The 23,807-nt window shown below is 43.8% G+C and overlaps 2 protein-coding genes across 8 annotated transcripts in view; both read right to left on the bottom strand.

Moving 5' to 3' along the window:
- The window catches only part of LOC131185416 (transmembrane protein 204-like), a 97,815-nt gene extending 88,742 nt beyond the window's left edge, over nt 1–9,073 (bottom strand). For all 5 annotated transcript variants that reach the window (XM_058157923.1, XM_058157924.1, XM_058157926.1 and 2 more), the window contains exons 1-8: nt 8,992–9,073; nt 6,674–7,020; nt 5,744–6,021; nt 4,738–4,806; nt 4,085–4,232; nt 3,011–3,113; nt 1,148–1,216; nt 727–868 (exon numbers count right to left, since the gene is read on the bottom strand). In XM_058157923.1, the coding sequence (XP_058013906.1) occupies nt 727–868; nt 1,148–1,216; nt 3,011–3,113; nt 4,085–4,232; nt 4,738–4,806; nt 5,744–6,021; nt 6,674–7,005 (1,141 nt within the window). In that variant the 5' untranslated portion in view covers nt 7,006–7,020; nt 8,992–9,073. The remainder of the gene's footprint in view (nt 1–726; nt 869–1,147; nt 1,217–3,010; nt 3,114–4,084; nt 4,233–4,737; nt 4,807–5,743; nt 6,022–6,673; nt 7,021–8,991) is intronic.
- A 2,412-nt stretch (nt 9,074–11,485) lies between these two features.
- RNPS1 (RNA binding protein with serine rich domain 1) lies at nt 11,486–23,645 on the bottom strand. 3 transcript variants are annotated; one of them, XM_058157256.1, is made up of 8 exons: nt 23,518–23,645; nt 20,887–21,061; nt 19,843–19,998; nt 18,485–18,676; nt 16,001–16,103; nt 15,318–15,471; nt 13,720–13,861; nt 11,486–12,319 (listed from the first exon to the last, which is right to left on the bottom strand). In XM_058157256.1, the coding sequence occupies exons 2-8, from the start codon at nt 20,955–20,957 to the stop codon at nt 12,214–12,216; spliced, it is 924 nt and encodes a 307-aa protein (XP_058013239.1). In that variant the 5' UTR covers nt 20,958–21,061; nt 23,518–23,645; the 3' UTR covers nt 11,486–12,213. The 3 variants fall into 3 exon arrangements, with proteins under 3 accessions (XP_058013239.1, XP_058013240.1, XP_058013241.1); XM_058157257.1 differs by lacking the exon at nt 23,518–23,645 and adding an exon at nt 23,309–23,325; XM_058157258.1 differs by lacking the exon at nt 20,887–21,061 and having other exon boundaries at nt 23,518–23,595.
- Between the last annotated feature and the right edge of the window lie 162 nt (nt 23,646–23,807).

The following is a 23,807-nucleotide window of genomic DNA, read 5'->3' as shown; positions in this document are numbered from 1 at the left end:
GTTCTGACAAAGGCTCTGCGTCAGAGGCAGAGAGGGGGCCAGGGCCAGATGCTAGTTACCAGCTGCCTTCGGAGTCAGACATCAGTGAGGCAGACAAACAACTGGAGCCTGTTCCCAGCGTGCGCATGTGCAGAGTTGCCAGACGAAGGGAACAGCTAAAGAGCAAGGGTCGCCTTGGGAGTAAGGCCACAGGTGGAAGGTGGATGGTGAATGGCCCCTCCCATAGGGAATAAAAGAGAAGTGAAAGGGGAGTGGAGTTTGCAGGAGACATTTGGTTCACTTAATTGGTTCGTGACTCTCTGAGACTCCTTGCCAAGTTTTGACGGTATCGGCCTGGCAGCTCCCCAAGCCAGATAAGGTTCGTGACTGTAAATTCTCCCTTGAAAGGCTTTGCTGGATGTGAATGAGAGGAATTTACAGTAACCTAATAAAATGGGGTTTTTGTCGGGACAAGGAGTCTGCTTCACGCTCTTGGGGAAGCCTAGGTCAGAGCACCTACCAAGTCCTTGCTTTATGGACCTTTTCCCTGTCCATTCTCTGAAGCCTCCTACTCACATTTTGGCTAAAGAAGTTTGGGGAAGAGGGATAAAGAAGAACGGAGGGATTGAGAAGGAGGGGCTGCCGATGGCTCTAATAAGGAAGCAGCTCTTGAAGACCCCGAGACCAGAGAAAGGAGCCAATTCTGCCCACCTTCCTTTCTCCAAAGTCCTCTTCTGCCTCTTTTACCTTGTCGGCTGGTCGAGAGGTCGTCTTCTTTCAGGTGAGACAGACAAAGGAGGATGGCCTTGCTGATGTACAGTTGCTGCTCAGTTGGGGAGTGTTTCATGGCACTGCTGCTACTCCACGTCTCCAGCAGCTCTCTCAGAACCTGCATCAGAAGCTCAGCATCAGAATCTCACACTTTATGCGCATGTGCGGGGGAGGGGGCGCGTGCCCACGCCTGGGGTATGCAGGGGAACGCACATCGCATTATAGGTGACGGCACACATTATAGGTGACGGAACACACACATGCTGTTGTCACACGAAGAGAAAAAGGTTAGCCATCCCTGCTGTAGACCTTGAAGCGAGCACAAGGACTGCTCCATCCAACCCTCCGCCATATTGAGGGCCCACCAATTATCCCTTCCATTCAATGCACTGCTTACTTTGGTCAGTAAGGAACGGCGTGTGGGGTCCAGGGCAAGGTAGCCAAGGAGAGTCTGCAGCACCTTGGTCTGGAATCAAATCAGAGAGTTTACGCACTGACAAACCCCAGAAACCATTCCCCTCGCTAGCAGGGTTGAAGGCGCACGGAAGTAACCGTTATAGGTAGTCCTCGACTTGCCACACATTTAGTGACTGTGGAAGTCGCAGTGGCACTGAAAAAGTGATTTATGACCTTGCACACTTATAACAGTCACAACATCCCCATGGTCACGTGGTCAAAATTTGGCTGCTTGGCAACGGGCATGTATTTACCGCCGTGACTGCACCATCCTAGGGTCACGTGATCGCCATATGAGCCCTGGTGGTGCAGTGGTTAGAGTGCAGTACTGCAGGCTACTTCTGTTGACTTTGACTGCAGTTTGAATCTCACCAGGCTCAAGGTTGAGTCCTATTGTCTGTCTGTCCTTCCTTCCTTCCTTCCTTCCTTCCTTCCTTCCTTCCTTCCTTCCTTCCTTTCCTTCCTTCCTTCCTCCCTCTCTCCCTCTCTCCGTTCCATGGTGTACAGTGGTTAGAAAGCAGTATTGCAGGCTAACTCTGCCGACTTCCAGCAGTTCGATCCTGACTGGCTCAAGGTTGACTCATCCTTCCGTTTTTCCGAGGTGGGTAAAATGAAGACTCAAATTGTTGGGGGCAATAGGCTGACTCTCTAAACTGCTTAAAGACGGCTGTAAAAGCACTGGGAAGCGGTATATAAGTCTAAGTGCTATTGGTATCCATTTCTATGTCTGTCTGTCTATTATCTCTCTCCCTGCCCCTCCTTCCCGTGGTGGCGCAGTGGTCAGAATGCAGTATTGCAGGCTAATTCTGCCGACTGCCAGCAGTTAGATCCTTCCCCGATTTCTGCCTTAAAGATTTCACTAGCACGGCACACTGAAAATAAATCCACAATCCCAAAATGCATTGAGGTTTGCTTTAGAGGCAGATTTCATGGAAGAACATAACCCCCGTATCTCCTAACAGGAACAAATTCAAAAGGAAATCAATAGCAAATATTTCCTATTTAAAGGGAGAATCGTGAAGTGTGTATTTCTAACAAAAAGAGCCATGGTGATGCAATGGTTAGAATGCAGTACTGCAGGCTACTTCTGCCGGCTGCCAGCAGTTTGGCAGTTCGAATGACACCAGGCTCAAGGTTGACTCAGCCTTCCATCCTTCGGAGGTGGGTAAAATGAGGACCCAGATTGTTGGAGACAATAGGCCAACTCTGTAAACCGCTGGGGGGGGGCTGGAAAGCACTGTGGAGCGGTATATAAGTCTAAGTGCTTTTGCTATTAACGGTTTGGTGATTTATAACCCACTCAAGCCCTGAAACTTTCTGGACAGATGATCAAGTTGCAAACGAAGCTCTGATCCATCCGAAATTATGATTCCCTGCTTTTTCCCAATGCTCAGGCCGTTCCTCAACTTAAGTGCTATTAAGTGTTATTTGTGATCTTCCCAGGCTGGCTTCTGAGAAGCAAAGCCAATGGGGAAATCTGGGTTCGCTTAACGACCATGTCATTCACTTAACGCAACGATTCATTTAACAACAATGCCCCCCCCCCCAAAAAAAACACCAGGTTGTAAAATCAGGCAGAATTCACTGAATTGGTCTAAGATGTGGTCATAAGTCGAGGACTACCAGTATCACAGAGACTTCTGATAAAAGAACTAAATCTGGTATCCGTGCACTCTCTTTATAATAGGACTGTGAACTTGACTGTCGTGTTTTAATTTTTGCTTGGAAAGGAATAAGACCTCAATCTTTTCAAAGGCGGATAACTTCATCTCATCTCACTTAATTCCCCCACTGAGAAACTCACCGGAAAGCTGTACTGAAGCAGCAACAATTTTTGCGTGATCACAAACTGGGCCTTCTTGTTTTTAACCACCAAATTCCCCAGCAATCGTGACAACATGACGGGCCTAGCAAGGCAGACAAACACAATGACAGTGAGTAAAATTCAGTTACGATAATACTGGGCTGTTAATACTGAAGAATGCTATTATGTCTAAATGCAAACCCTCAATTAAATCCCCCTCCTACTTTCCCACACATGAGAAGGTGGCAGCTTGCAAGCTGTTGTGTCTGCGCCCCCCGAGCCGGGCCCCCTGCCAGAAAGTGACTTGGAAAGTGAGGGGGACGGGCCATCAGGACTTACCTCGGGAGCACCGGCTTCCCTGGCTCAGCTCCAGGAGCCAGAGGCAGGCCAGGTGGAAGAGATAACGAGGCCTCCGTCCCCTGACTCTTCCCTCCCCAGGCCACGCCTCCAGACCCGGCTGATGGCAATCAGGCCTGGCTGGACCCTAGGTTTCGTAGGCAGGAGAGGCGGGAACAACAGAAGCAGGGGTGGGGCAGGCCTAGGAAGTGCTGTGCCCCACAGGATATAAAAGCAGCAAGGGCTGCTATACCTCTTCGTAGCAAGCAAATCAATGCTTAACTAGAGCTGAAGTACTGTTTGTTCCTGGTTGACTCATCGGCATCAAGAGAGATAACAGAGACACATGGCAGACGCTCGCAAGTTTGCTGCCAGAGCTGATAGTGCCGGCTAATTAAGTCATCGCTCAGACTGAGGCGAGGGGGACAGAACAGAAGCTTCCAGCCTAATATGCAGTGGTGAAATCCAAATTTTTTTACTACCGGTTCTGTGGGTGTGGTTTGGTGGGCGTGGCAGGGGAAGAATATTGCAAAATCTTCATTCCCACCCCACTCTGGGGCCAGCCAGAGCCGGCATTTACTGGTTCTCCGAACTACTCAAAATTTCCGCTACCGGTTCTCCAGAACCTGTCAGAACTTGCTGGATTTCACCCCTGTACTAGATCCAGGTGTTGCCACAACAAGAAAAAGACTAATGGTTCATGTGTCATAGCAGCAACCTTCTCCCAGTAACTCTTACCCTGGGACTGCCTGGACCAAGCCACAGACCACTGCTTCCATCCAGCGATCGGGCACGCTCTCAAACAGTCGCCAGCAGATTCTCTGCCAGATACAATCGGACTGAGTGCGACTGGTTAGGTGAGGCACCAAGACGTCCAAGATTTCTCCTGCGTTAAGAAACAGCAAAACCATGTACTTTTGAGATTGGAAAAAGCGAGACGGTGCTAGTGAAACAAGTTGTCCTCGCTCTTTTTCAGTAGGAAGGTTTTAAAAACGCCGTCAAGTCAAAAAGCAACCCCAGTGTGCTTTGATATTTTTGTTCACATCCCATTCGTGTTAGGGAGGCACCGTTTAAAGCGGTTTTGGGTTGAAAAGGATTAGCTGGTGACATCACTGTCACCCGGGGATGCCCGCTGTTTTGAGATAGCAGTGGTGAAATTCAGATTTTTATACTACCGGTTCTGTGGGCGTGGCACGGGAAGGTTATTGCAAAATCTCCATTCCCACCCCACTCCAGGAGAAGGATACTGCAAAATCCCTATTCCCTCCCCACTCCTGGGGGAAGGATACTGGAAAATCTCCATTCCCACCCCACTCCTGGGGAAAGATTTCACTCAACCTGAGCAGCAGAAAAACAGCAATATCACATGGATAACTATATACAGTACTCACTCTGTCTTCCATGCACACAGACTTTTCCTAACACCTGGGATACAAAGGAGATCGAACAATCCAAGCCATCTGGAAATACATAAAAAGCACAACAGTGAAGATCCATTTCTGTCCCGAAAATCCTTTTCTTAATCGGTGCTCAGTCTTGCTTTATATTTCTCCAAGCCAGCCAAAACACACTTGATGACAAAACATTATCAAGGCCGATGATTCTCAAGCTGAGCAACTTTAAGATGTGTGGACGTCAACTCTCAGAATTCCGGTGAGCATGGTGTCTGAGGAATTCTGGGAGTTGAAATCCACGTATCTTAAAGTTGCCAAGGTTGAAAGACACTGGTCTAAGTAATGACAGGCTGAAGTGCTGTTATTTCTTTATGTCTGGGAGATCAGTTTGCCCGCTTATAGACTTTGGAATACCATATTTTTCCGAGTATAAGACGCACCTTAGTTTTTGGGGAGGAAAACAAGAAAAAAGCTGATTGGCAGGTGAATGGGCCTCCCGGAATACCCCCAATCAGCTGTTCCCAGAGGTGAACTAACAAAACAGGTTCATTGGTTGTGAGCTCTATGTCTTGCTTTTTTTTTCTACCTCTGAAAGCCTCCAAAACAGCTTCAGAAAAAAAGCCTCTCAAGCTCTGTTTTGGGGCTTCTTTTCTGAAGCTTCTTTTCTGATGCTTTTTTCGGCCTCTGAAACCTCCGTTTGAGAAGCTGGGCAGGGCTACATTCAGAGTATAAGACGCACCCAGATTTTCACCCTCTTTTTGGGGGGAAAATACAATAAGTTCTATTTTCAATCACAGCATATAGTTTATATGAATTCTTTTAGAAGAAAACACCTTATCATTTAAAAAACCATTTTCTCCTATAATTGTATTTATTTTTGCTCAAACATTCATGCATCCTCATTTTTGCTCATGCATCCTTCTCTCCCGTTCACTAGTTCGCAGCAGCACAGTTTTCTGCCTATTCACCCCCTAGATATTTTAATTGGTCTGTCTATGCTTACCTCGTAGCGAGCCAGAAATTCTTTCCATCACCTGGACAATTTCCATGCCAAGCAATGGAAAATAATTTTGAGGGTAGAAAACGGGTCGGTTGCCTCCCTGGAGTTTGTTCCCTAAGTGATCAGGTAAACATACAACTTTGCTGAGAATCATTTCGCGCAGAACAGGGGAACCAGTTTCCGTGTGTTGCTTGCAGATTTCCCATATTAAAGCAGAGAGTCTGGACTGCTGCAAGAACTGCTCTAGGGTATCAACTGCTTTATTTAGACGAAAACTTGACCTGCAGGGAGAAGTACTGGCCATAATAACTTACTGGCAACTTTTATTTGGTTAGCCCTCTAGCGCAGTGATGGCTAACCTTTTCCAAACTGAGTGCCCAAAGCGAAAATGCACGCAAATGCGCACGCATCTGAAACAAAAATGCAATGCGTGCATGGCCCGTACATGCGTCCTGCTCCCGCTCAGGCGTGCGTGGCCCCCAATGGACCCTGCCCATGCACATGTACATGCATCCTGCCCCCATGTATGCACCCCACCTCCACTGTATGTGCAAGTGGTCCCCCACATGCAACCTGCCCCCTGCACATGCGCGGCAGAGATCCGAAGACCAGCTGGCCAGCGGGAGACACGTGTGCATGCGTGGCAGAGCTGAGCTGGGGCGACGGCTCATGTGCTCAGAGAGGGCACTGCATGCCACCTCTGGCGCGCGTGCCATAGGTTCACCATCATGGCTCTAGGGCATGCAAACTTGGCTCTTTTAAGACTTGTGGACTTCAACTCCCAGAGTCCCTCAGCCAACAAAGCTGGCTGAGGAACTCTGGGAGTTGAAGTCCACAAGTCTTAAAAGAGCCAAGTTTGCAGATCCCTGCTCTAGGGAAAGAAAGCAGCTTTTGAAACAATGATATAATTATAGACGAAGAGATTGTACTTACTCTGCAGAAATTATAGCATCTAGTAGAACCATAAAAGATTGATCTGCTGGTCCATCAATGAAGAAGCTAGCCCACAATTCTTTGGCTTCCTCTGACGGAAATTGCTCTGGCCAATCAGGACTCAGGTTGCTGAGCAGACACTGAACAAAGGCAGTAAAATGACTGCGGGTAAATTCTTCCTTCTCTTTTATGGAGGGTGGATTTTCAGATTGATCAAGATACCTCCTGATTGTCCACAAAGTCTTCTGGATCTGGGCACTATCTCTGGAAGAATATAGGGTGCTAATTGCTTCTTTAACTGTAAGACGAACGTCGTGCAAATCAGGATCCATTTCTCTTGGCTGCTTCTAGGGGGGAAAAAAAGAGCAATTTGATAAACCATTTAGAAGATAATAGGAGCACATGTGCGGCTAGAACAATCTTGAATTGAACACACTCAAAACTGTAGAAATGACAGTAGATTTTAGGCTAAACCATCCTATGCTATCTCGTCTTACAATACTAGACAACACAGTACCAACAGTAGAGACCTTCAAATTTCTAGGTTCTATCATATCTCAAGACTTAAAATGGACACCTAACATCAAAAACGTCATCAAAAAAGCCCAACAATGAATGTTCTTTTTGCGCCAACTCAGCAAGCTCAAACTGCCCAAGGAGCTGCTGATCCAGTTCTACAGAGGAATTATTCAGTCTGTCATTTGCACCTCCATAACTGTCTGGTTTGGTTCTGCAACCCAACAAGACAGACACAGACTTCAGAGGATAATTAGAACTGCAGAAAAAACAATGGCTACCAACCTGCCTTCCATTGAGAACCTGTATACTGCATGAGTCAAAAAAAGGGCTGTGAATCCTGGACATAAACTGTTTCAACTCCTACCCCCAAAATGACGCTATAGAGCACTGCACACCAGAACCACTAGACACAAGAACAGTTTTTTCCCGAAGGCCATCACTCTGCTAAACAAATAATTCCCTCAACACTGTCAAACTATTCACTAAGTCTGCAGTAGTATTAATCTTCTCATGGTTCCCATCACCAATCTCTTTCCATTTATGACTGTATGACTGTAACTTTGTTGCTTGTATCCTTACAATTTATATTGATATTGTTTCCTGATTGCTTATTTGTACCCTATGACTATCATTAAGTGTTGTACCTTATGATTCTTGATGAAGGTATCTTTTCTTTTATGTACACTGAAAGCATATGCACCAAAGACAAATTCCTTGTGTGTCCAATCACACTTGGCCAATAAAAATTCAATTCAATTCAATTATTTCTATTCTATTCTATTCTATTCTATTCTATTCTATTCTATTCTATTCTATTCTATTCTATTCTATTCTATTCTAAGCAATGCAAAATTTAGAACTGTAAGCAATGCATTTAAGGAGCAATGCAAAACGTACCACTTCAAGTAATACATGTGTACACGTGTGAACCCTTCGCCTTCGACAAGACCTAAGTTTAACTCACAGAATCATCTATTGTAATGTCCTTCCTGTCAAAGACTACTTCAGCTTTAATTGCAATAATACAAGAGCAACCAATAGATTTAAACTTAATGTCAACCGCTTTAATCTAGATTGCAAAAAATATGACTTCTGTAACATAATCACCAGTGCTCGGAACACATTACCTGACTCTGTGGTCTCTTCTCATAATCCCAAAAGCTTCAACCAAAAACTCTCTACTATTGACCTCACCCCATTCCTAAGAGGACCATAAGGGGCGTGCATAAGCGCACAAATGTGCCCACGGTTCCTGTCCTATTGTTTTTTCTTACATATATATGCTTATACTTCCTTATATTTCCTCATATATATGTTTATATACTATATAATCATTTTGTGTGATGCTTGTGTATATTGTGACAAAAATAAATAAACAAACAAACAAACTAAAAAACCTGTCCTATTGTTTTTCTTTTCTTCTTCCTATATATATATATATATATATATATATATATATATATATATATATATATATATATATATATATATATATATATATATATATATATATATATATATATATATCCTTATACCTCCTTACATTTACTCATATATGTGTTTATATACAATATAATCTTTTTGTATGATACCTACATATATTGTTGTGACAAAATAAATAAATAAACAAACAAACAAACCCCACCAGGGGTGTTTTACTAACTCCAGAACGTCTGAACACAGACACAAGCTAGCCCTGCCAGTGTAGGATATAATATTCCATACAATATATATATATATAACATAATATATATTCATTTATATTCAAAGGGGTTTATTATATTTGGTTTATCACTCACTTTTGAGCCCCCTTAAACGACGCCGACCCGAGTTCTGCGAACGCGGCTCCGGAAGAAAACAGAGGGCGCTCTAGGATTTCTCCTCTCGGTGCCAACTTCGTAGGGCCATGAGGCGGTTGGCATCAGCATAGGTTCCCTCGTGACAGGAAGTTAAGAATCGAGCGCCACTCTAGCTCCCGGCTTTCTAAAACTCTCTCACCGCCCTCGCGTGCCTGACGAATTAGTTCGCTCCACGACTGGTTCAAACTGGCGCGCGAGGCCGCCCTTCACCCCGCCCACCGCCCGTCTTAAAGAGACAGTAACAAAAGGACAGCTCCTCAATACCATAGTATTCTCCAATGAGTTTGCATTCAGAACGTTTGCAATAAGTAAGAAATGCATTTAAAGGTTCCAATCCTTCGGGGAAGAAAAATGTAGCCTGTCAAATTTACCATTTATTTTTGGCCAATCTCTTCTGATTCCAATTCTTTTGGAGCACCAACATGTTCCTTGTCTGCTGTTTATTTTGCAATGAACTGAAGCATGGTAGCAATCGGTATTTGTCCTTGATTTTATGAGTTCCTGCATTCACACGATTGCCTGCATTTGTAAACTTTAAAATAGTGAACGGTTTGAAATGCAGTTTGCAACCTATATCAGCCATAGTTCTCGGTCTCTACATCAGGGGTCCCCAAACCCCCACTCCCCACCCCATGGACCAGCACAGCAAAACTATGCCCCCCCACCCAGTCCATGGAAAAACCTTTATCCATGGAACCAGTCACTGGTGCTCAAAAGATTGCGGGCCACTGCTCTACATGAAACAGTTGACACTTAAAAGATCTGGGCATCTGAATTACTCCTGTTAACTCTTAATGGTATTTATTACTTTCATTTTGGACCATAAGAAAGGCTGAGTGCTAAAGAATTGAGGCCTTTGAACTCTGGTGCTGGAGAAGACTCCTGCGAGTCCCTTGGACTGCAAGGCGATCCAACTGGTCAGTCCTAGAGATCAACCCTGACTGCTCTTTAGAAGGCCAGATCCTGAAGAAGAAACTCAAATACTTTGGCCACCTAATGAGAAGGAAGGACACACTGGATAAGAGCCTAATGCTGGGAACGATTGAGGGCAAAAGAAGGAGAAAAAAAAAAGCAGAGAACGAGATGGCTGGATGGAGTCACTGAAGCAGTCGGGGTGAGCTTAAGTGGACTCCAGGGGATGGTAGACGACAGGAAGGCCTGGAGGAACATTGTCCATGGGATCGCGATGGGTCGGACAGGACTTCGCAACTAAGAGTAACACAAGTTTCATTAGTCTGGATCTGGTCTAATCATGACGGAGAATGAAGTAAAAGTGTATGTGGGTGTATCTGTTAACCATATAGCAGAATGTATAGTATGCATTGATTTCCAGCACATCCTTAGAAGAGTGGATTTGAGGTCCCATTAAAAAAAAACACACCAATGGGTTGATAACCACTCTAGTGTGACTCTCTCTGAACATCTTGAAGATAACATCCCCTTCAAAATTACTGCAATGGTAATTCTGCTCAATACACAGATTTACTCAACACTGCATTTCCAGTTACTATCCAAGTCTCTGATTTGATATTAACTGCCCTTTATGTACAGTTAATTATTAACAGAGATTGCAAGATCCAACTACGGTATGTAAAAACTATCCATGGCAGTGTTTCTTAATTCTGGGAGTTGGAAGTCCAGACATCTTAAAGCTGCCCAGGTTGAGAAATGCTGCTTTTATGGAGTAAAAATATTAAATATCTTCGCCCCAATATAGTCCATCCATGCACGCTGGAATAACGTTAGAGCACTGCACACCAGAACAAATAGACACAAGGATAGTTTTTTCCTGAAGGCCATCACTCTGCTAAACAAATAATTCCCACAACACTGTCAAACTATTTACTAAATCCGCATTACTATTAATCTTCTCATCGTTCCTATCATCCATCTCCTCCCACTTATGACTGACTGTATGACTGTAACCTTGCTGCTGGTATCCTTACGATTTATATTGTTTCCTAATATGATTTGATTCCTTATTTGTACCCTATGACTATCATTAAGTGTTGTACCTTATGATTCTTGACTAACGTATCTTTTGTTGTATGTACACTGAGAGCATATGCACCAAAAACAAATTCCTTGTGTGTCCAATCACACTTGGCCAATGAAGAATTCTATTCTATTCTATTCTATTCTATTCTATTCTATTCTATTCTATTCTATTCTATTCTATTCTATTCCTATTCCTATTCCTATTCCTATTCCTATTCCTATTCTACTCTACTCTATTCATTTTAGCTGCGAGTTGTAGTCCCAACTGACCGAGAAGACACCAGGTTATGGAAACCTAACCTAGACACTCTGGAGTCTGGATAGCATTTTTTGATTCTTGTTAGCAGTACCCAGCATTTATTGTAAACTTATTTGCTAAAATATTAAACCAAGATGACTACAGTAATTTTCAATGAGCAATAATTCATTCACACCCTAAACCTTACTGGTTTATTTGTCATTCTACACAAGTACAAACACAACATGACAACAAGATGCCACCAAGTTATACAAAAATCAAACTTTATAGTAATGACTGTACAACAGGCTCTCCGGCCTTTTCAGAAACTGAACCTCGGTTATTCCAATCACAAAATCGTTGCTCCCACCCACCTTCCAAACAAGAGATCAGGAAAATACAATTTTTCAGCTCGTGTGTTTTGCACATCTTCTAAAAAGCAAAAGATTTACAGCGTTCTTGGCAGGAACTGGGATTTTTTTTTTCTGTGTCACTAATAAAGAGTTTAATTTAAGGGGTATTTTCAGTTTGTCACAGATACAATAATCAATACGGCCAAGATGTAATTTTGGGCTGGCGAGAGGATTAGAGGGGGTATAAAAATTTACTGATTTAGTAAAAGGGAACAAAGACATTTTGACATTGAGATATATGTCCAAGCCATTTTGGCATGTCTGAGAAGCAGCCAATTTTCTTGGAATTATACAGATTTATATCTAAAATAACAAATTATCTTTGAAAATGTCAAAAGCAAAAGAACATCTCCACCCTATCCAATTCAAGATTCTTAGCTGGTTTTTATCATTTCTCAACCGTCCCTTTTCTTTATTCAGATTCCATTTTTTTTTCTTACAAAAGAGAGACCATTTTAAATGGGTGCACTTTTAACTTAAAAAAAAGACAACAGAGCTGCCTAGTCCTGCATTTTATCGAGAAGAGTTGGAACTGGATCGACTGCGGTGACGCCTCCGACCTGGAGACCTGGATCTGGACCGCCTGCGAACTGGGGATCTGCGCCTGGGAGACCTGGATCTGAAAGGAAACAGATTGATGGAAAGGCTTCAGATGAAGAAGAGCCGCATCTACTTAGTACAGTATAATCAGCACAGATTACAGATTCACAGAGTTGGAAGGGACCTTGTAGGACATCTAGTCCAACCCCCCGCCCAAGCAGGAGACCCTACACCATCTCTGACAGATGGCAGTCCAATCTCTTCTTGAAAGCTTCCAGGGATGAAGCTCCCACAACTTCTGAAGGCAACTTCTTTTCCATGGGTTGGTTGGTTCTCAGATTCAGAAAATTTCTCCTTATTTACAGGTTGAATTTCTCCTTGCTCAGTTTCCATCCATTATTCCTTGTCTGGCCTTCAGGTGCTTTGGAAAATAGCTTGATCCCTTCCTCTCTGTGGCAGCCCCTCAAATACTGGAAGACTGCTATCATGTCTCCCCTGGTCCTTCTCTTCACTAGACTAGCCAGGCCCAGTTCCTGTAATCATTCATTGTGTTTGTCTCCAGTCCCCCTAATCATCCTGGTTACTCTTCTCTGCACTTTTTCTAGAGTCTCAACATCTTTTTTATAGTGTGACCAAAACTGGATGCGGTATTCTAGGTGTGGTCTTACTAAGGCTTTATAGAGTGGTATTAGTACCTCACTTGATCTTGATTGTATCCTGTTAATGCAACATAGGATTGCATTGGCTCTTTTGGCTGCCACCACACAGTTAGCTCATATTTAGCTGGTTGTCCACTAAGACTCCAAAATCCCTCTCACTTTACTGCTATTAAGCCTGGTTTCACCTAGTTTATATGTGTACTTTTGGTTTTCCTTACGTAAGTGTATTCAATTCAAAGATGTTTTCGTAGTCTATTTTATTTATTATCTGCCTTTTTCTGAATGGGAAACTCAAGTTTCTTGGGTGCATTTGGAAGGATCTAGGACAGGTCGCCCCCTATAATAAAACTGAAGTTTTATTTGGTGACCACAATAACGGCTCTCAAAGAAAGATTTCAAGAAGCCTTCTGACAATTGAAAATTTTAGCAAACCAGTTGCGACAAGTTACATACACTTCCACTACAAAAATAACTGCTTCGGCGAAGGTGCGTGAGCAGAAAAGAAAGACACCTATCCGATTAACCACAATAGCCCTGACCTTACTGTGAAGGGATTCAGAAGGAATGCCAAGAGCCATTAAGGGGAGACCGTGAGAAGAGATTACACATCCAGAAGTTGACGGCAGTGCGAGAAGAAAAAAAATTCAAATAACCCTGTATGGATTCCGTTTAGTGCAAGATGAGAAAGGAAGAAATTGTGACAACTTTTTAAAGATATCATTGCACCCTGTAACCATAGAGTGGCATTTCTGGAGTGTCTATGTCTTGATCCATAAGCATGAAAGGCCTGGCATCCATATCACTGATTAAGGCAACCTACCTTCTCCTCATGCGCGGTGGCGAGCGGCGCCACATAGGGGGCGGTAGCAACATCCTTCTGGGAGGGGTAAAACGCCTCGGAATAGGTCTTGGACGAGGAGCTAAAACAGCTGTGGCGGTAATCTCCTGCCCATCGATTTGACCTGTTTGTATCACAGAAGAAAGAATACTGAGTGCTGGTAGCCACCAAACCTCTCTATTTTCTAACTTTTCTAATTCCGCCTGCTTAAAATGCCAGCTGACAATTGTTCTTGTAGCACACACGGAGAGGGAGACAAATGCAGGGAGTTGGGCGCCGGCGGATGGACACTCACTTAAAAGGAAGTCAATAGGAAGAACATGTCAATGAGATGAAAGTTGCCCAACCGTTAGCAATGTTACCTTTGTTAAGAGTGTTTCTCAGCCTTGGCAACTTGAAGAGGTGTGCATTTCAACTACCCAGAATTCCCCAGCCAGCCATCTGAAGTCCACAGGAGTCCCCTTTCCACCCACCCACCCCAGATTTTCCTTGATGCTCGATCTGGAACCCTCTTAATTCCAGACACCTACCCAGGGGTGGGCTTCAAAAATTTTAGCAAGGTCAAGAAAATTAAGGCCTTTTGGATAAGAATTTGGTGGATTATTCTAAATGTCCTGAAGAAGATAAAGTTCCTGCCGCAATTTTTCCTTTTGGGAATTATAACGGATTGTACAGTGACTGAGATTAAATTGATTTTGAACATAATAACAGCAGCAAGGTTGTTGATTGGACAATATTGGAAGAAAAAAGAGTTACCTACAATAGAAGAATGGATATTGAAAGTTACTAACTTGGCTGAGATGGCTAAAATCTCAGCCTTTTTGAAAGACAATACGCAGGAAAGATATTTAATTGAATGGAAAAAATGGATTGTTTATTTACAAAACAGATATCAGATTAAGAGATATCAGATTGCCTTTGAATAATTAGGATGTATTATTTTATGTAATGGGGGGGGTTAGGAAATGAAAAGACTTGGATGAGGTTAATTGGATTAGAAGAGAAAATTTTATTCTATGTTTGGTTTATGTATAACAATACCTTCTGATTGACCGGGAAGCCGGGGGAAGGGAGGGAAGGGGTCTTGAGGGAGGGAGGGAGGGAAAAAAGGGGGGAAAATGTTTTTGTTTGTTAAAACTTTTTCAATAAAAAAAAAAAATAGCAAGGCGTTCTCTGCCCGGTTGCTGGGTGGGTGTGACCATGGTGGGTGTGGGCTGGTCGGACTCCTGCACCACGGCAGTGCGTTTGTGCATTTTTGCCCTCCCTGGGCTCCAGAGGGTTTTCTCGAGCCTCTGGGAGGACGAAAACAGCCTCCCCAGGCTCCGGAGGCCAGAAACTGGCCCATTTCTGGCCTTCTCGAATTTCCAGTACGCCCGTTTTTCACTTTTCCTGAGCCTTCACGCACACCCTGTACTTACCTGCATCCAAAATGGACTGCGTGAGGACTCCTGAGAGGGGAGGAGTTGGGTGGGCAAGACCAGCCAAAAGTGGGATTTGGGGGTTCTCCGAACTACACAGAATCTTAGCTCAAGGTTCTCCTGAACCCCTGCAAACCCCCAGCAGCCCACCCCTACACCTACCTCCATCCATGTGTTTCAATGCTTTTTCAGCATCATCTGGATTCTCAAACTCTACATAGGCATAGCCTCTGGAAAGGTGAGGGTTGAGCCTATCAGCTGGCATATCAATCATCTTGATCTTTCCGTAAGTAGAAAATATTTCCATGATGTGATCCTTAAAGGGAAAAGAATTCCTGGCATCACTATATATTTCCCATTATCTTTAGCTTTCTAAAAGAATATTGAAAAAGAAACAGCTACGCCTTTAACTGAGATGTATACATATCAGCCAAATCCATGCAGAGGGATTTCTGTTTGAGGTTTGCTTTCTTATCTTTACCTAAAATATATTCCTGTATACATTTAGAGGTAAAATAATACAGAAATACTACCGGAAATAGAAGCAAGGGTTTAATACAGAGAGCTCCATTGACAGGCGCAATTAGGTTCACTATTAGAAAAGCATCGGACAGCATTGGGTATGTGAAGTGGGAGAAAGCCTCTCTTAAAACTATGGAGAACCAACGGAATAGGTAACAGTGGAGTAGGCCGGAGTTATTCCTCTTGAAACGATACTCGTGTTTTCATGAGTTTTTTTACAATTTGACTCCAAATTCCCAAATTAATGACGACTTTTGATTCTGCTCCTTCAGGGTCTTATTTTCCTTCTTTTTGAATCCAGTTAAGTGCTGGATTGCAATTACCTTTGTGACATTTCTGGTAAGCCTCCCGACGTGAACTTTGGTGGGCTTAGGGGAGGGGCTCCTCCTCTTCCGTTCTTTTTCATCTCTCTTGGGTGGTTTAGACCTTTGAGAAAACAGAGATCATTATCCAATGAGCAACCTTGTAGTAAAAGCCAATGGCTGGTTACCATTTAAATGGCATTGTCAGGCCTGGAAACCATACTAGACTTTAGGGTTCCAGACGCTGCCACATTTTTCCCCTGAGGGGAAGAAGGGGGGTTGAGGGGTATGGTAACATTCTTCAAGCGGTCAAGGTCGGATGGTGTTCACATCTGCAGGAAGAGTGGCGAGAAGATATTCGAATGAACTGGGAGAACGTGGGACCATGTGACCAGCAAAGGGGTCAGGGGGGTGGGACTCTTGGGGTTTGTATAACTGGGAAAAGAATCCGGAAGTTCAGTTTTGGAATTGCACTCATCGTGTGCCAGTTTCCTCATGCTAGTAAAGAACTCTGAAAGACAATGGCTTCTGAGTTTTTTTACTAGCATGAGGAAACTGACAGGCATGCTATTTAGAATATAGAATAGAATAGAATATTTTTATTTATAGACTGCCCTTCTCCCAAAGGACTCAGGGCGGTGTACAGCCAAGAATAAAATACAGAAAGAAAACAACAATACAAAACTAAAAACAACCCTTAAAAAATCTATTTGATATGGCTACTTATAGATAAAATATTACCCTCTAAAATTTACAAAAAATTTAAAACCCATAAAATCAATTTGATAATTTAAAATTTAAGCGAGTCCAGCAAGACGAAATAAGTAGGTTTTAAGTTTAAGTTAAACAACAGCGTGTCTGAATGATGTACGTTTCAATGTTGGATCTTCAGACATGATAGGAAGACAGCTGTGTTAAATCTATGGTAGCAAAAAAACATCAGCAGTTTGGTAGCATCTCTTCTGATTAATAAATCACTCCTGGACTACGTCAAGTGCCTGATCTTCGGACTTTTCGCCGTGAGCTGAAAACGCACTTATTTATTCAAGCGGGACTGGCATAATATTTTTAAATATTTTTTAATATTTTAAATTTTAACTGGGGTTTTATTATTATATGGTTTATAATTTTAAACTTTTAAATGTTGGCCATTTTTTCTAATATGCTCGATTTTAAATTGTCGTTTTAATTGTACATTTTTGTGTTTTTTATCTTTTGGCTGTACACCGCCCTGAGTCCTTTGGGAGAAGGGCGGTATAAAAATTTAATAAATAATAAAATAATAATAATAATAAATCTTATTAAACGGCACCAGTTTTCATGAGCTGCAGCTCTTATCATCAGATGCAATTAGGTGTAGGATTTAAAATGGGGAAAGAAGTGGGAAAGAGAGCAGATCAGTTGATTATGCAAATTCATGTGATTACCAGTACCTTATCAATTAACAATTGCAATGTGATTAAAAAAACCATTGTGTTTACATCTGCATAAATCAAACTATCATCCCCTCCCTGCCTACCTCACCCCAGTTTAAACCCTACATCAGTCTGGCCACACTGCATCTGATAAAAGAAGTTACATCTTTTGAAAGCCTTTGCCTTTTAATCAAATATGTTAAATCATAAAAGGTGCTAACAAATTCCTGATTTTTAGGTCTTTGAAAAAGTTAATTAAAAAAAAATACATGGCATTTAAAGGGAAAGGTTCCCCTCGTACATATGTGCTAGTCGTTCCCGACTCTAGGGGGCGGTGCTCATCTCAGTTTCAAAGCCGTAGAGCCAGCGCTGTCCAAAGACGTCTCCGTGGTCATGTGGCCGGCATGACTCAATGCCAAAGGCACAGGGAATGCTGTTCCCTTCCCACCAAAGGTGGTCCCTATTTTTCTACTTGCATTTTTCACTTGCTTTCGAACTGCTAGGTTGGCAGAAGCTGGGACAAGTAACGGGAGCTCAACCCGTTATGCAGCACTAGGGATTCGAACCGCTGAACTGCCAACCTTTCAATCAACAAGCTCAGCATTTTAGCCACTGAACCACCGCATCCCTAACATGTTTCTAACATGGCATTTACATTCTACTAGATCATGTAAGGAATTCGGGGTGTTCAAACACAAAACTGAGCCACAATGAGAGTTTTGTCTACAATGTTCCGCATTATACCGCTTTGTTGGTGACTTGACACTTCAGGTGAACGTAATCAATTATTATTTTCAACAATTACACATACAAAGATTTAAACATCACCTCCAAGAATTAATAGACTATCCAAGATCAATGTTGTCATTATTATTATTGCTAATATTCGTATCACTATTAAAATAATGGGGGGGGGTGTCTATGAATAATCTGACACTCTTCATAAAAGGATCAATGAACCAAAGAGTCTGGGAACCTCTGATTTAAAGCCATGGGTGAAAATTAGTCCCCAACTCCCACGACTTTAAGCCTCTTTGTCCAAGTCCAGATTGATCACATCCCTCACCCTCCGCAGGGAATCCCCACTCACTTGGAACGGGACCGTCTCCGATTGTCATGTCTACGCCGGGAAGGGCTCGGAGAGCCTGAAGAACTGCTAGAGCTGGAGCTACGGGAAGTGCTAGAGCTCCCCGAACGGCTTGACGCAGAAGAGGAACTGGAGCCACTGCTGGATCCAGTGCTGGAACTTGACCCTGAACTGGAGGTGGAACTGGACCGAGACCTGACAGAAGACAAGCAGCAAAACGTATCACCAGAACTGAGCAGAATCAACTCCCGGGATCTAGAATGCTTGAAAGGAGCCCTCATAAACCCCACACGCACACATATCAAAGAAAGAGGAATTGAATTTTTTTTTTTAAAGGATCATTTCTATCAAAACCTTACAGCAAGGGCCTCTGGTGACTCAACAGACTAAGTCTGTCTGTTATTAACACAGCTGCTTGCAATTACTGCAAGTTCAAGTCCCACCAGGCCCAAGGTTGTCTCAGCCTTCCATCCTTTATAAGGTAGGTAAAATGAGGACCCAGATTGTTGTGGGGGCAATAAAAGTTGACTTTGTATATAATATACAAATGGATGAAGACTATTGCTTAACACAGTGTAAGCCGCCCTGAGTCTTCGGAGAAGGGCGGGATATAAATTCAAAATAAAAAAAAATAAAAAGAATGGGAGGCTAAGACCAGATGAGTAGAAGACCCACCCTGGTTCACTATCTCCAAAATCCCTCATCCCACCGTGAATGGAAATACATAACATGACAATTTACCGTATTTTTCGGACTATAAGACACTCCAGACTATAAGACGCACCTAGCTTCTGGGGAGGAAAACAAGAAAAAAAAAATCTGCCTCCCAGCATCCATTCGGTATTCAACTGGCTCGTTCGCCGCAGCCCGTTTGCCACAGTCGCGACCCATTTGCCGCCACCACCACAGCCCATTCCAGAACAGCCGATCCACGCCGCACCAACCCCCCTCCGCCCGCCGCAATATTCGCTGTATAAGATGCACAGACATTTCCACCCACTTTTGGGGGGGAGGGGGGAAGTGCGTCCTATACTCTGAAAAATACAGTAGTTGGTTGATTTCTGCAGCTATCCATCTCAACAAGTGACTCTGTGCAGTTTACACCATAAAACATATTCGAATAGTACCAAGTAAATACGTACGGCACTAAGTAAAACTGTTACTTTCCATGTTAATACAGACAGGAAATGGGCCCCCTCACATCCTTGGGATCCCATATCCAGTTAGGGGATCAGCTTGAAACTCTGAAACTCTGCCTGCCCCACCAGAACTCCTCAGGAAGTGAGTTTCTAGCTCCCGGGAACCAATGATGACGTGACCCTCCATTCACACTTTTTCAAGGATGCTCGGATTCCACTTACCTGGTGCTGCTGCTGCCGCTGGAGGCGCTGTGCCTTTTGCGGGTTTTGTCACGCCCGCGGTCCTTGTCGCCGGACTCCTTTGTGGCTGGTTTGTCCTTGGACCGGTCCTTGGATTTTTCTTCGGTCCGGTCTTTGCGCTTGGACGGAGAGGGTGCCCTTTGACAGAAAGGCCAGAGTTATCTTCCAACCTCAGTGGCCAAACAAAAGCATGATCATCTCCTTTTAAGGCCGCCATAGTCCCTTGCGGGATGGAGTCTGGTGAACTGAATGGAGCTGAGTGTTTACTAGCCGGATGCCCTTCCTATCACCAATGCGGAGTTTTGTTTAGCACATATATTCTCATCACGCCCAGAGAGAGAAATAGCTGCCTCCATCTAGGATCGAACTCACAGCCTCCTGATTGTGAGGCGAGCGCTCCACCTCTAGGCCACCGCACCACAACGAAAGCATGACAAAATTTCCCAGCCTCTATAGAGCAGGTTTAAAGAAAGGCAGAGCGCAAAGAAGCATTTCTATAATTACAGATAGTCCTCGACCGTTCTTTTAGTGACCGTTCAAAGTTACAGTGAAAAATTTGGGGGCGGGAAAGGGGAGGGACTTATGACCCTTTTTCACACTTAGGTCCATTGTGGCATCCTCAGGGTCACACGGTCAAAATTTGGACAGCTTAGCAACTGACTCCTATTTATGACAGTTGCAACGTCTCAGGATAAGGTGAACATATCTCTTGTGACCCTTCTCACAAGCAAAAGTCAGCGAGGAAGCCACTCGACAACGGTGTTACTAACTTAACAATTGCAGTGATTCGCTTAACCACCGTGGCAAGAAAGGCCGTAAAATGGGGCAAAACTCACTTAACTGCCTCGCTTAAGCAACAGAAGTGTTGGGCTCAGCTGTGGTCGTTAAGTCGAGTACTGTCTGTACGCATGCTCTCCTACTAGGAAAGTCCTAGTAGGCTGCGAAGCTCTCTCCCCCTCCCTCCCATCCCCCTCCCCTCCAGCTCCTGGGAGAATTTAGGCTCTTGAAAATTCAGACAGTGGTTACCTAGTGCTGGACTTTTTATTATTTTCTTTGATGGCTAGCAAACTCTTCTTTTTCATTCCTGACAGTTCCATTTTCCCCTTCCGAGTCCCAAAGCAGCTCTGCGGGGGGCCTCACTTATCTGAAAGCTTACTTCTAACGGATCCCTAAGCGAGTGCAAGAAGCTCCAGAGAGCAGCCTAGTGACAAGATAAAAGCATTGAGAGACAATTAACATATAGGCAGAAGTGGAGGAGGAAAAAATCCTACTTGATAAGAACGGCAGGTAATACGAAGCAAATATTTTATGCAAAGCCCTGTAGTCCCCAAAGCACTAGGTGGACGTAACAGCAAATTACACCTGGCTGAAAATGGCACCTGCTGAACATCTAAACCAGTGTCTCCAATCTGAGTAGTTTTAATCTGTGTGGACTGGAGAATTCTGGGAGCTGGTTGGCTGGAGAATTCTGGGAGCTGAAGTCCACACAAATTAAACTTGCTCAGATGAGAAACACTGATCTACATTGCATTTTACAAGATAACTGTATTTGAATATCTTAGAAGGCCCTCTAATACTAAACAAAGAAAGAACGCAGGTTTTTCGCCACCATCGTAAACAGGTTTTCCTGTCTAGAGATTTCACAGAACTGTATCTTTAAATTGGGGGAGGGGGGGCACATGAAAGGTTCCTCGAAGACTACGTAATTTTTGGCATTCTGGCATCTCCTGGGCAACAGTGTTGTCACCTGCCAATCCTTTCAACCCAGAAGTCTGTAAAGGTTCTCCATCATCCAGGTCATGGTTGCCCCAAAGGTGCTTTTTCAGGAGGCAACTGGACTTTCTTGGTTTTTTTTTTCCTTTGAAGTCATTTCGCTTCTCATCCAAGAAGCTTCTTCAGCTCTGACAGGATAGCAGGGAATGGAACATCAATGAGGAATATAAATCCTTCCCTTCCCCACCATCCAGTCAGAGCTGAAGAAGCTTCTTGGTTTCGAAGTGAAATGTCTTCAAAAGAAAAAGAAAACCAAGAAAAGTCCAGTTGCCTCCTGAAAAAGCACCTATGGGATTTCAACCCAGAAGCATTCTTTGGTTAGCTTTGTAGGAGCTTCTGATACAAATACAGATGGGATCTTTAAATATGAAATTAAATTAAAAATTAAATAGAAATATAAATAAAATTAAGCATGAATAAAATTGTGGGGGGGCAAAGCTTCCAGACTTACAGCCCCTACTTGGGATAAATGTGATCCAACCAAGAATGATTTGTGGTTAATGGCTTCATTTTACATGTGAGCCAGGCCAGGTTGTTCAACAAATCATCGGTAAAACAATTCTGCACTGTGTTCTAGCTGTTATAGATGCCATTGCTTTTCAATAGCTTTTAATCTTCAGTATAAAGTAGATAGCAGCATGCTAAAAGATATACTCGTATATTGTATAGGTGATAATTGTATTTGCATATATTTCTACTTAAATATATGCAAGCATTTCTCCAGCAAACCTGACTGGGGTCAGGCTTTTGCAAAGAGAAAGAACTGCTAAATTTGTACTACTAGTATCGGGGCCACAACAAGCATTATGAGATTATTTTGACTATTTAGATACTGAAATATGTTTGTTTGGAATGCTATAAGCACTCATTTCATCTGGAAGGCATACATTAAGAGTCTGTTATGATACCCTATTGGCGTATAAACAAACCTGCAATTTAATTATTTTTTAAGAGATGGAACAAGGTATTTTCTTATTGCAGGATTAAAAAACCACCCAGATCACATTTGCTTTATCTCACTGCTACTCTCTCTATCCTAGCTTTATTTTTCAACCCGTGTATCAAACGCTCCGCCACTATCTCTATTTCCCTTAACTGTGGAAGGAATACAAGTCCCAAAACGAAGCACTTCCGTAAGATTTTATTCTGAATCCCAGATTATCTATCCCATACCCATCTGGCCTTTTAGGAAAGTTGGCGGACCAGTTGGATCTTGCACCCAATGCAAGACCTGAGTTTGATTACCCCGGCGTATCATTTTATATCTCCGTATCATTCACGCCGCCTTATTATTGCAGGCAACCCGGAAAACCACGCAGAATCCAACTGGATTGAAGGGGCGCATAATGCAACTTTAAAAAAATAAATCGAAGCGGGGGCATAGAACAGCGTCTCCCTGCTTCAAAAAAAAAGTGGAATAAATCAGATTTCTTTCTTTCTTTCTTGCAATAGGAACAGGAAACCATGCAAAACCTTACAGGGCACCGTTTGCCTTGCAAGTGGTGCAAGAAATTACTTTGGAGATCTACAATGGATCATTGGGGAATCCAGCCCCTTTCCCTCTCCCCCACCCCCGAAAAAAGAGGGGAGCAGCTCTTTCAGGGCCCCCCCCAGGAACTTGCTTTGAGCAAGAGGCCAAAAGGGGGCGGGGCCAGCTCGTTTCTACGTCACCCACCCGCACGCCGCCCCGTCCTCCGGATTCAGAGGAGCCTCCCCTCCCCACTTTCCGTCCCGGGCCTCCCGCGCTCCCGAAGCGGGCTGACTCTCCTCCACCAGGCCGACCCTGCTGAGAAGCCCCTCGGCGGCTCGGCGAACCGCTTCCCGGCGCCCTCACGGCCGTCCCCGAGCCAGATGGCGACGGATTAGCGCCTCTCCGCTACTTACATCCTCAGAGATCGCCAGTTGCTCCTCCGTCGCGCTCGCGGTGACGTCGTTTGCCGCCTTCCGCTAGAGCTGGGCGCAGGCGGATGGCGTCAAGACGGCGACAAGGGAGAGGGAGCTGGAATCCTTAGACGCCTCTGTCTCCAAGGTTACGGCTCCTCCCATTTGGTTTTTTTTTTTAAAGGGCCAGACCCGCGAATTTTGCTGTTGGCGGGAACGCCAAGAAAGCTAGATTTGCAGGCACGAGTGGATGCAAAACCACGAGATCAATCAGTGTGTTATTAGAGATGGAG

This window comes from Ahaetulla prasina, chromosome 14 (genome assembly GCF_028640845.1).
Source record: "Ahaetulla prasina isolate Xishuangbanna chromosome 14, ASM2864084v1, whole genome shotgun sequence".
Classification (NCBI taxonomy): domain Eukaryota; kingdom Metazoa; phylum Chordata; class Lepidosauria; order Squamata; family Colubridae; genus Ahaetulla; species Ahaetulla prasina.
Note: the sequence above shows the minus strand (reverse complement) of the source record. Positions and strands in the feature narration are given on the sequence as shown.

Coding starts and splice junctions, on each gene's coding strand:
- RNPS1 (XM_058157256.1), bottom strand. CDS start 20,957: ATGGAACTGTCAGGAATGAAAAAGAAGAGTTTGCTAGCCATCAAAGAA. Junction 19,999..20,886: donor AATAAAAAGTCCAGCACTAG/GTAACCACTGTC, acceptor TTTCTGTCAAAG/GGCACCCTCTCCGTCCAAGC. Junction 12,320..13,719: donor CCACCGCGCATGAGGAGAAG/GTAGGTTGCCTT, acceptor GTTTCCTTTCAG/ATCCAGGTCTCCCAGGCGCA.